The sequence below is a fragment of the Acomys minous genome, assembly GCF_964271855.1.
Source record: "Acomys minous genome assembly, chromosome: 8".
In the NCBI taxonomy this organism is placed as follows: domain Eukaryota; kingdom Metazoa; phylum Chordata; class Mammalia; order Rodentia; family Muridae; genus Acomys; species Acomys minous.
The window spans coordinates 117,211,988-117,224,245 of record NC_140489.1 but is presented as its reverse complement, the minus strand read 5'-3'; the positions used below and the strand labels follow the sequence as shown (position 1 = coordinate 117,224,245).

General features: G+C 41.5%; 1 protein-coding gene across 2 annotated transcripts in view; it reads right to left on the bottom strand.

Moving 5' to 3' along the window:
* Nucleotides 1-12,258, bottom strand: part of CAMKMT (calmodulin-lysine N-methyltransferase) — a 383,933-nt gene that overhangs the window by 352,004 nt on the left and 19,671 nt on the right. For both annotated transcript variants that reach the window (XM_084793161.1, XM_084793160.1), the window contains exon 3: nucleotides 6,905-6,969. In XM_084793161.1, the coding sequence (XP_084649287.1) occupies nucleotides 6,905-6,969 (65 nt within the window). The remainder of the gene's footprint in view (nucleotides 1-6,904; nucleotides 6,970-12,258) is intronic.

The window sequence follows — 12,258 nt, the reverse complement described above, 5'->3', positions numbered from 1 at the left end:
AAATTTTTTTTTGGTTTTGTTTTTGTGTTTTGTTTTTCAAGACAAGGTTTCTCTGTGTAGCCTTGACTGTCATGGACTCACTTTGTAGACCAGGCTGGCCTCGAACTCACAGCAATCCACCTGCCTCTGCCTCCCGAGTGCTGGGATTAAAGGCGTGCGCCACCACCACCCGACCACAACTCAATTATAATACAAGGTTTATACTTTGAAAATGCTATTGCAGGCTGTTTAGGATAAGTAAATTATACAAGTTAATTGTTAGTCAATCAAATCATGGTTATGTCAGTTACTAGTCTATTTCTATCACAAGAATATACACCCTAGGTTTAACAGATAGATATGATTCTATAGATAGCTAAGGTAAAATAGCTAGATAAGGTCTTCAGAAACCTCAGAGACCTACAGAATATGGTATTTAAAGATGTTTTTATTATTTAAAGATTCATAGAAAACGAGACAGGTTAACTCCTGGCCACACCCAGTCTATCTCAAAGAGGATGATGGGCATCAGAGAACCTCCTTATGGAGATGGGTTCAAATGTGGCAAACCAGCCACTGGGCAAAGTGTCCTCATTTCTGCCACAGACAGAATCCTGCCTAAAAATGGGCAAGCCTGGATACTGGGTCAGAAGGCTGAAGATAATGTTCCAATGTTATAGAAAGTGTTGAGTGACTGTTCAGGCAGCAAACTGTCATTTTTTTTCACTGTGGAAGCTGCTAACCTGCACTTCCTGTTCACTCAGGTAATTAATTTTATTCCTTCTCAAGTCTCTGATGGGGTTGAAGACCAGATAGTTTAGTTTTACAATTAAGCTTAGTTGTTTAGGGGTTAAGATGTTTTTAGGTCTAGAGAGATGTTTTAAGTTGATAAAGATGAGATATGATAGACATGGATTTACATTCAGAATTTTAGATGCACCAGGATAGGAAAGATGTTTTCTTCAAAGTTGCCAAATACAAATAACTAAAACACTATGAATGTGACATTTATATAATTTCTGATTGTTTTGTGATTTTTCTTGCTGTAGGTAGTTCATTGTATATATGTATAATAATGTAAATGAATATGCTAGAGAGAGGGGAAAGAGAGAGAGAGAGAGAAAGAGAGAGAGAGAGAGAGAGAGAGAGAGAGAGAGAGCGAGCGAGAGCACGCAGTGGCTACTCTTCCAAAGGACCTGGGTTCAGCTCCCAGCACCCACATGGCAGCTCACAACTGTCTATAACTCCAGTTCCAGGGGATCTGACACCCACATACACATACAAGCAGGCAGAATACCAATGTTCATAAAATAAAATAAATCATTAAAAATATATAAAACCTAACTTTATTTTAATGAGAATACATTTTTAAATTCAACCTGGCATTGTGAAATTATATAACAAAATAATTATGTAACAGGACAACTAAAAATAATTATGAAACAGGACAACTTAAACATATCTTAAAGATTATATATATATAGGCAAGGTAGTGGTGGTACATGACGTTAGACCCAGCATACAGCAGAAGCATGCAAGGCCAGCCTGGTCTACAAAGTGAGACCAGGATAACCAGGCTACATAGAGAAATCCTGTCTCAAGCAAAACAAAACAAAACTAAACAAAAATGTCTTAGTAAGACCCTTTCCTCTGGTAATATTTGATTCCTAGTCTAAAAGAGGCCAGCTTTAGGCACATCTGAAAACAGACGCTATTACTACAGGTAGGAAGACTGCAGGAAAGACTACAGCTGTATGCATTAAAGCTCAGGGGTGCCCGACGACGCAGTGCGGAGCAGATCACCCTCACCACATGTGACAGTATGGAGGGAAGTGTGTCTACAAACATGTTCAGGAAGCCGTGAGACATCTGCCAATGACAGGGTCCTATCATAGCCCAGGCAGAGGAGGGAAAAATTAAAAGAACAGCAGAAGGGGTTTTACTAGTACATTCTCCAAAATGAAGCTACAACATTAGCCAAAAATTCTGACACTAAAATACTGCAATAATTTATAACAACTACTGGCATATATATTATATATAGGTCTACATTTATAGAATTATTTCTAAATTTTCATTATTTTTACATTCCTAGTTAGTGAAATATTATTATTAAATTCTATATATTACCAATGTGGCATATATGTTGTGTATATGCAATAAATTGTTTGAGAAATACTGATTCATCTATTCAGGCTATCATAAGATTACTACTTTATATAAGATATTTTATATAGTTTTATTTTATATATATTTTATAGTATATAAAAATATTAAAACTATATTAAAAATATGTAAGCAAAACTATGGTACTCCCAAGCACATAGAGGGCATTATAAATACCAAATAACTGTATTAGATGCCATGATATCCAAATATGTTATCAACTAAGACAAGAACAATCACATTTTCAAAAATTCAATTTTGGCCAGGTGTGGTGGTGGAGGCCTTTAATCCCAACATTCAAGAGGCAGAAACAGGAGGATCTCTGTGAATTCAGGGCCAGCTTGGTCTGCACAATGAGTTCTAGGACAGCCAAAACAACAAAGAAACATCCTGTCTCCAAAAATACTTTTTTTTTTAATTAAAAAAAAAAGCAACAATTTTAGAGAAAAAGGCTTTTAGAGAAGCATAGCATGGTGCTTCAGAGGTCAAGGGGACTGGCAGGAAAGGGGCCTCTGCCCACAGAGAAAACAGAAGCAGGAGATCAGCTGCAGCCATCCCAAACAGTGCCCTGTGCTCACAGGTGTCAGCAGAAGTGACCCTCGCTGGAGGTGAAGGCTGTGGTCTTACATTTCTCCCTAGCTCACAGGATGGCATCGCTTTCTAGGCACACGGGTCAGTAGCACACACACTCCCTGCAGAGCGGCTTGGGTGTCTTAGGAGGAGTGGTCTTGAGCTGTGGGAACCAGAGAATGAAACAGATGAGCCTATCTTTAGGGAGGCTGACTTTCAAATAGTTGGTCTTCTACCAGAGCAAAAGGAAATACACAAAGACAGTGTTGGGTTCCTACAGCAATAAGTTGGTATACAGAAATGATTAATTTTGCATGACACTTGGTTCTTTTGGGACTAAGAGCCAAGCCTAGGTACTTTGAATGGTAGGCAAACATCACCACTGAGTCACACCATATCTAGCCCATGAAATCCATTTTAATTTCTTCTTACATCATTGGGAAAAAGTCAAGTAGTGAAAACATCTCAAGATTAGAAACCATTTTAAGTTTAGATGTTCACAAACAAAACATAAGTAACAAAAGCAAGTACAAAGAATATTTATTTTCCAGTACATCAGGAAATAAAAGATCAGATAATCAGGAAGATTTTTCCAAGTAGTTTAGAAAATTCTAGAAATCTCTAAAAATGTGCAACGAGCACAACCATGACTTGATTTTACATTTGTGATGGATGGCTCCACCACATGATGCGTGTGCTGCGCTCACTAGACAGGCACATCCAAATGCTGCCATTCTAAAATAGTTTAATTGGTCTTTTCTGTTATTAAGTAGCATTAGCCTGCAGAACCTAAGTGCTTGTGCCCATCATTTCTACCGTTAGAAGCTTCTTTCCTCACTGATAACGTCCCTGTGGAGACTGTCACACTAGTTCCATACAAACTCATATTCCTCAGCATAACCTCAAGCCCCCACTAGGGTTAGAAGATCAGAGCTATTCTTTTCCTTAAAGCTAGAAATACAAAAAAATGACGTTTCTAACAAAAGCAAAATGAATTGAAAGAAAAAGAAAGCTTTTTATATTAATGATTTGGAATGCATTAAATATATTAGAAACATATCAATGAAAGTTTATAAACACATCTGTAAATGTTTATACAATGAAAGCTTACAATTACTGTTGTCCCTTCACACTGTGCTCTGACACAGAATTATGCTGTGGCGCCCTCTGCTGGGCTTCCCACTCAGACTCAACCTAACAACACTAAAGAAACGCAATTACTTTTTCGTCCATGAACATTTTATGACAAAGCTTATATAAAAGTTGTAACTAGTATTACTTTGTTGAAATAAGACTTTACCTGTTTACCCACTGAGATTTCAATAGCTATTTCTCTTCAGAATAAATACAGCTATGTACTTACGAGTGAACGGAGTCACATAGAGCATGTATGCATGTATGACACGGAAGTAGAACTGTCCAGGGGACAAAGAGAACGAAGAGCAGAGAAGAGGCGCAGGAAGAAAGATGAAGGAAGGATGAAGGACAGCATGCTCAACATACAACATACAAACGCTAAATGCAAACATTGCATAAGGACTGGGAGATGGCTCGGTGGAGAAAGCACTTGCCACACAATCACCAGGACCAGAGTTCATATCCCAGAACCCACATAAACACCAGCTGGGCATGGTGGCCGGTGTCCAGTGCTAGCCAGCACCCAGGGGCCCCCTAGAGCAAGCTGGGTATCTAGCCTGGCTGCATGGACAAGCTCAAGAGACCTTGCCTCAGTGAGCGGGGAGAGAGCAACAGGAAAGGCAGTGACCTCAACCCCAGGCCTCCACACACACACATATACACATACAACCACCCACATGAGCACACACACACACCACACAACACACATACCACATGCCAAAAATAGTTACATATGAAAAAGCCTAATTCACCTTGTTTTGTTACTGCATCAGTTACCTGACAATATTTTCAGGTTTTGTTTGTTTGTTTTTTGTTTTTTCAAGACAGGGTCTCTCTGTGTAGTAGTCCTGGCTGTCCTGGACTCACTCTGTAGACCAGGCTGACCTCGAACTCACAGAGATCTGCCTGCCTCTGCCTCCCGTGTGCTGGGATTAAAGGCGTGCACCACACCTGGTTTATTTTCAGGTTCTTTTTTTTTTTTTTTTTTTTTTTGGTTTTTCAAGACAGGGTTTTTCTATGTTATCTTGGCTGTCCTGGACTCACTTTGTAGACCAGGCTGGCCTCGAACTCACAGCGATCCACCTGCCTCTGCCTCCCGGGTACTGGGATTACAGGCGTGCGCCACCACATCCAGCTTAGTTTCAGGGTCTTAAGACTCTGTTATAATAAACATTTTAAGAAACTCTTTCGTTATTTAACTAATTTTTCAGGCCCTTTATATTTAATTCAATCAAAATCATTCATTTTAAAACATCAAAATAATTCTTAGTGTCTCTTTTTAACTTATGTTTATTTTAAATTAATCCTTAACACAAATTGTACATACTTATAAAACCCTATAAACAAGTTCGAGAAGTACTGATCACCAGGAACAATAAATAAGTAGCTTCCACTTACTGAGTATCAACTCTGAGAAACAGTTCTACTCAAGTTCACAGAGACTACATAAGTTGCTTAAGGTATGGATGTCTCTCATTCTGAAGTTTCCTACAAAACGGCAGAGGGCAGGGAAGAGCATGCTCACACACAACTTCTCCACCTGTCTGTGGGAGAACTTCAGGGTGTGGGTGATGGAGACAATGGTGAAGAGGGAGAAGACAGTTGCTGATATGTGACATAATAACTTGGACCACTAGAAACTTTTTATTATATGTATTGCTGCCAGCTAGCGGCCCTATTTCATACTGAGTCTGGAAAACAATCCTTGTTCTATGTTACTGAATTAAAAATGATTTATTCCACATTCCAGGGTTATGTTCTAGACATGTGCGAGCATGGGGCTGGCTTGCTGATAGCTAGCGTTACGCCAGTATAAAGGAGACTGTGCCTCAACCACCACAGCATCCCTGACCAGTCCTTGCCCAGCGCCCAACAACAGTGACACACCTAAGTCAGGGGTCAGTGACGGCCAACACATATACACTGAAAGGTAGCTTATTACTATCCATGAAAGAAACCTATGCCATATTAAATATTTCAGGGTAATTTCAGAATAGAACATTTACAGATTCCTTAGTAGCAAACATAACTTTTCTTTCTTTTTTTTTTTTTTTTTTTTTTGGTTTTTTGAGACAGGGTTTCTCTATGTATCCTAGGCTGTCCTGGACTCACTTTTGTAGACCAGGCTGGCCTCGAACTCACAGCGATCCGCCTGCCTCTGCCTCCCGAGTGCTGGGATTAAAGGCATGCACCACCACGCCTGGCTTTTATAACTTTTCTATATAAGCAAAATCTAACTACAATGTGGACATAGAACAAAACTATGGTGTCTACTCAATTACAATCCATCCATACAATAAAACAGTACTGCTGGCAAAATTTAACATTTAAGTATAGATATTAAGTAATTAAAGATTTGCTGTAATTTCCTCTGAGGGAAAAAAATTGAGTTATTTTTAAATTTAAAATCATATTTTACTATTGATTATTTTCAAATATCAGTAGCAAGTACCCTATGCAACAACTTAGGAGATACATATAGCTTTTATAATGTTATTTAACTGTGAGGTTACTTAACTATAAACATATTCTTAGCTGATTTCTTTTATCAGATGCAATTATTTTAGAATTAAGTCAAGTTCTCAGAGGAGAAATCGATCACCAGTTAATAAGAGGCTTAGACAAAAACATACTATATAAACAAAAACTTACATTTTAAGTATAAGGACATCATGAAGAACATGTTCTGGGTTGAATCTGCACTAAAAGCGAAGAGTAAAGGCCCCAAAACATAGCAAAGGGGGGAGCAGACCAGCTGGGCTAATGGATAAGAAGCTGAAGGCAGGGTACTAGAGAGCCCAGGCCTCTCTTTAATCTGTATCCTGTTACACGCACAACGCACCACCATAAAGTTTTGGTAAGAACTGCCATACTGTTTAACTACGCATCTTCTATGAGGCACCAAGGGTTTCTAATATGTACATGTGTGTGTGCACACACATATAAGAATATATGTATATGTGTATACACACACATATAAATACAAACACACAATAAGTATAATAAACAGTAGGGGAAACGGAAGATATTTTATAGCTGGCGTATAACTTACAAACATTCCCTGTATTGTCAAAGCTGGTAAGGACGTCCTTGACGTTCAAGGAGCCGCTGTTATGCCTGTAAAGGAACAGAGCACTTTCTTTAACATTTCTGAAATAAGAGCATTTCTACTTATTTTGTAAATCTGAGAGTATATTGTAACACACCCATACAAATGAACCCTGCCATGTTATAATTTTAAAAATAGTTTCTGCCCACTAGAGGGAGAAGGAAAAAAACAAAAAACCCTCAGGTCACAGTCATTAGATATTTGAAACAATAGCATTTCCTGATTATAATCAACATCTTAAAGTGCTATGATTTTTAAAATCACTGCTTAACAGGAAACAATCTACAGTTACGTACATGCAAGTTCCTAAAGACAAAACTTTTTTTTTAAGGACCACCATCCAGAGCCACCCTCAGTAACACCAAGTTCTGCTAAAGCAGCTGCAACAATCTGCAAACCGGTCACAAAGAACTAATCAGTCACCAGGTCTGCAGTCCCACTTACGGGCAGTTCTAGATGTCACCAGGCAAAAATGACTCGTGGCAGTTACCCCCGATCTTGATCTATCGCTATTAGCTCTACTCTCTCCTCACTTAGCCCTGCAAATATTAGACTTGATTATTTGAATCTTAGTAAGGGATCCAACTGGCACTGGCTGGAGTTAGTGCTGCAGTCTTCTGCACGCTCCCTCAGCGAACAGCTCTAGTCACTCTAGGTGTTTTCACTGTTTATAATATAATCATCAGTGAGTCACTGGAAATGCATTTTATCAATATTACTTGAACTTTGTCATTAAAGCTTAGTACAAATGGAGGATAGAATATATGCATGTATATATAATTATATATATCAAGATATAAATTCATTTTCTATAATATATGTACAGAGATATAGAGATATGTATATCAATAGAATACTAATTATATTACCCTTTTCAGAAAAAAAAGAGCTTTTACTTCTACCCTATCATTTCTCTGACAGAATGGCTGAGGTTGCACAGTCATGTGTAGTCATAACTAGCCGAACAAACGCTGGGCACAAAATTCCCATAGTCCAAAGAAATAAAGTCACCAAGCACACACTGAAGCTTCCTTATCATAATTTGCTGAATCTATAGCCACCTCTACGAATATGAGGGTCTAGGAATAGATGAAATTAATCACACCAAGATTACTGAAAACTACAACACGCGGTTTGAAGATCTAAGATGCAGGATGAGGTATGACACGGCACAGAACTCAGCATGTTCCAAAATGTCCGAGCAGTATGTGATTCCTTTGAAGATAACAAAACATCAGAATCCTAATGAGCAGAGATAATCACTGACATTTTAGTACACCCAGTTCAGATCTGTTCTCTGTGCTTTGATGAAGACTGCCGTGCAATTCATGTTTTTTATAGTTCGTAGTTGTCAATGTTCAGTTATCCCCTGCAACATGATCAGAATGACTGTTCAGATGTTCAAAGAGCAACTGTGAGCGGCTGTGACTGTCTGACATGATCACCGAGCACTAATTTCATGTTGGATTTTATCACTGCACCCAGTCTGGGGTTAGTACACATACTACTGAGGTGGGAAAATTGAAGAATATCAAACCTGTTTCTGATGACTTCCTTACAAGAAAAAAAAAAAGCCTTAATCCAGCATTAGGAAACTGATGATCAAGGGCCTTTTTGGCTATGTGGAGAGGGTGAATCCAGCCTTGGCTAGAGACCCTTTCTCAATCAATCAATCAATCAATAAATAAATAAATAAATCCATCCTAAAACCAGAATTACTGGATATCTTTATGGCTAGTAAAGGCAGTCCTCTCCCCTCCCCTCCTCTCCCTTTCCTTTTCCTCGTCTCCCTCTCTCTTGCTCTCCCATCCCTCAGAAGAGCACAATCACGATAAAGCATTTGAAATTAAATCTGAGGCAATGGCATGTTGTGAGTGGTGGTCTGAATGAGACCAGCCCCACAGGCCCAGAGGGAGTGGCACCACTAGGAGGTGTGGCCTTGTTAGAGGAAGTTCGTCACTGGGGGTGGGCTTTGAGGTTTAAGATGCTCAAGCCAGGCCCAGTGGGGCGTTCTCAGATACTTCTCTGCCTGCTGCCACCGTGCTTCCAGTCATTCTGACAATGGCCCTCTGAACATACTGACAAGGGTAATAAGACAGCCAACTAAATACTTTCCTGTAAGAAAGTTGCCAGACATGGCAGTGCACACCTTTAATCCCAGTACTTGGGAGGCAGAGGCAGCCAGATCTCTCTGAGTTCGAGTCCAGCCTGGTCTACAAAGTGAGGCCATGACAGCCAGAAACAACTCTGTCTCGAAAAACAAAACAAAAGTTGCCATGGTCATGGGGTCTTTTCACAGCATAAGACATAAGCAGGAGGTAAACAACTCTGAATAGCTTCAGGAAGTCCCTGAAACAGATTCTCTAGGCCTCTCCCTGCAAGGAGGAGGAGGGAGAAGAGGGGGGAGAAGAAGAAGAAAAGAAGAGGAGAAGGAGGAGGAGGAGGAGGAGGAGGAGGAGGAGGAGGAGGAGGAAGAAGAAGAAGAAGAAGAAGAAGAAGAAGAAGAAGAAGAAGAAGAAGAAGAAGAAGAAGAAGAAGAAGAAGAATTTCAAACAAGGCAAGCTGCAAAGACAGGCCTGGAAGAGGTTTAGGTGGGCATTGGTGATATTGCTGTCTTTGGGCCATTTCTGCTCCTGTAAGGAACCCCAATAAAAATAATTAGTTCAGGGCTGGAGAGATGGCTCAATTTGTTTAAGAGTACTGACTGCGCTTCCAAAGAACATGGGTTCAATTCCCAGCACCCATATGGCAGTTCAAACTGTCTGTAACTCCAAGATCTGACACCTTCACACAGACATATACATGCAGGCAAAACATCAATGCACATAAAACAAAAATAAATTATATATATATACACACACCAATGGTTCACCAAGATGAACTTTGGTGGTATCTGTACTTTGGTCTATCGTGGGCTCCCTCTATCTTGGGTGAGCAGACACTTTGCCTAGTAAAAGTTTTGTCATACAACATATTGGCTCCTGAAGAAAACAGAACCACAGATGAGCCGGAGAGAAGTGAATGCATGGTCTTAGCTATAAGTAGCAAGGCATACAACTGAGGCTGAGAAGTCTGAAGTGGGAGCATCTGAGGAGAAAATTCTGGTAATTGTCCTTTCCTGTATGCTGTGTGTTGGTGTGCCATTGTGCTACGACAGCAGTGGCGTAGTTCTTGCTATGGGCAGTGACACAGGCAACTAAAGCTGAGCCTTCATGGGGGACTGGGTGGCAGTCACCATCTGTGCAGGATGTGGGCGGGGCGTGCCTGCTTGATGAGCGGGGTCACCATGTGAATATGGAGTTGCCCTGAAACCAGTTAAAGGGTTAGAGAAAATCTTGCTGCCTTTAAGATTAGCACACAAGGGTGCAGGCAGAGGCTGCCTTCGCTGTGTGGAGTCAGAAGTGCAGCCGAGGCTGAGGTGTTTGTGTAGAGGAACAACTGCAACAGAAAAGGGAGTTGGCCGCACCCTCTGTGCTCGCCTCCGGTCTGAGACTATTAGGTAAATGAGAGGCTGAGATGTTGGCTTGCTGCTTAAGGCTTGAGGGCTGGAAAATAAAGAAAATACAAGTTAGATTCATGCTCAAAACCCCTTCCTGGGATCCAAGAACGTGGAACCCATGGGAAGACTCAGGGAGTGAGGAGGAGGAGGACATGGTAACGCAATAGAGGACACCCACAGGTCCAACTTTAGTAAGAAACCGAAGGGACCGCCTACCATCAAGCATGCAGACGGGGGCGCTGACAACCGTGGTGATGAGGGCATACTCAGCACCTGAGATGCTGGGACTGGGGAAGATTTTAAAAGCCAAGAGCCTATTGCGGACTGGCATGAGGCTATGGGACACGGGAGTAGATGGGACCAGTCTGCCTGCGGTGGAGTCAGCAAAACTAAGTGACAGGACTACCCCTCCCCAGTAAGGCAAAAGCTACATAACCTGCGACAGCTGAGGGAAGTCAGTCCCCAGTGGCCTGGATTATCAAAGCCACTAGGAGCACGTGGCTATCTCCATCCGAAGTCTCCTTAAGTGAACAAGAATGGAAGACAATAGAGGAGGGCGTGGCACTAGTGAGGGAAGTAGGAAGAAGAGAAGCTCTGTGTGGACCTCGGTTCCCTGGGCCAGACAGGACTGTGTTCACAGGAGAGCTAAGGAAAAAGCTGATTCAAGGACTGTGAGACTAGTCCGAAGGCTTGGTGGCTCTGTGGAGCCCCCGATGGGGTCTTTACAAAGCAGAGGCCTCAGCAGCTCTAGGTGGTTTACACTAGCACATAAAGAGTGACTGTAAAGTGAGAGAGCAACCTAGAGCAGATGAAAGATGGGAAAGCACAGGAGGAGGTCTGTCCCGGTCCCCTGAGCACAATGTCACTAGGCTTGTGTCAAGCTGGAGTTCTTAGGGAAAATACTGATAGAAAGCCAACTTCTGTGCTTGTCTTTGGAAGGCCTTAACGCCTGACCAGAAGGTCACCAAAGGGCTAAAAGAAACAAGAAAGAGATACAGTGGTCCCCACAGAACTTTCTATGGAAGAAGAAGGTGTCCAAGAGTGGGAGCCCCGCTAAGGCGTTCCTTAATGGGGTGGCCAAGGTTGCCTACAAGTGAGGGCCATACATGGCAACCAGAGGCTTTATGTTGAATTACAGATTTATTGGTCACCCACTAATGTTCTAAACACCGGGGCTTTGGTGAATACTGGAATTGAGTGTACTCATGGCAACCCACAACAGTATCACTGTAAGGCTAAACAAGAGAAGGAGAGGACCAGCACACTTCTGAGGCTGAAACAAAACTATTGGAGGCAAAATCTACCAGGCTGTCCAAGAGAAGGAAGAGCGCTCCCACCAAAAACAAAGTCTGGGCTCTTAGAGGGTGGCTTTAGTTAGGCGGGAGAGTGAGGGAAAAGGAACTGCGGTAAGCAAAACTCCTTTATGAGGACACTTCTGGTCACTAAGCTATCAGGAATGTTGTGGACAGCTGTTCAGCTGAGGTAAGGGTCAGATGACCTCTGGGAAGCGCAGAGCGGTCCGTTTGCATTTCCCAGAAGACGCTGGTTCCCACATAGGTTGGCAGTTCATTTTGGTGTCTGTCTTAGGATTTCCATTGCTGTGAAGAGACACCATGATCAAGACAACTTTTTAAAAATTATTATTATGTATATGTGTACATGTGCAGGCCAGAAGAGGGCATCAGATCACATTACAGATGGCTGGGGGCCACCATGTGGTTACTGGGAATTAAACTCAGGACCTCCAGAAGACCAGCCAGTGCTCTTAACCTCTGAGCCATCTCCAGGCCCTTTTTTT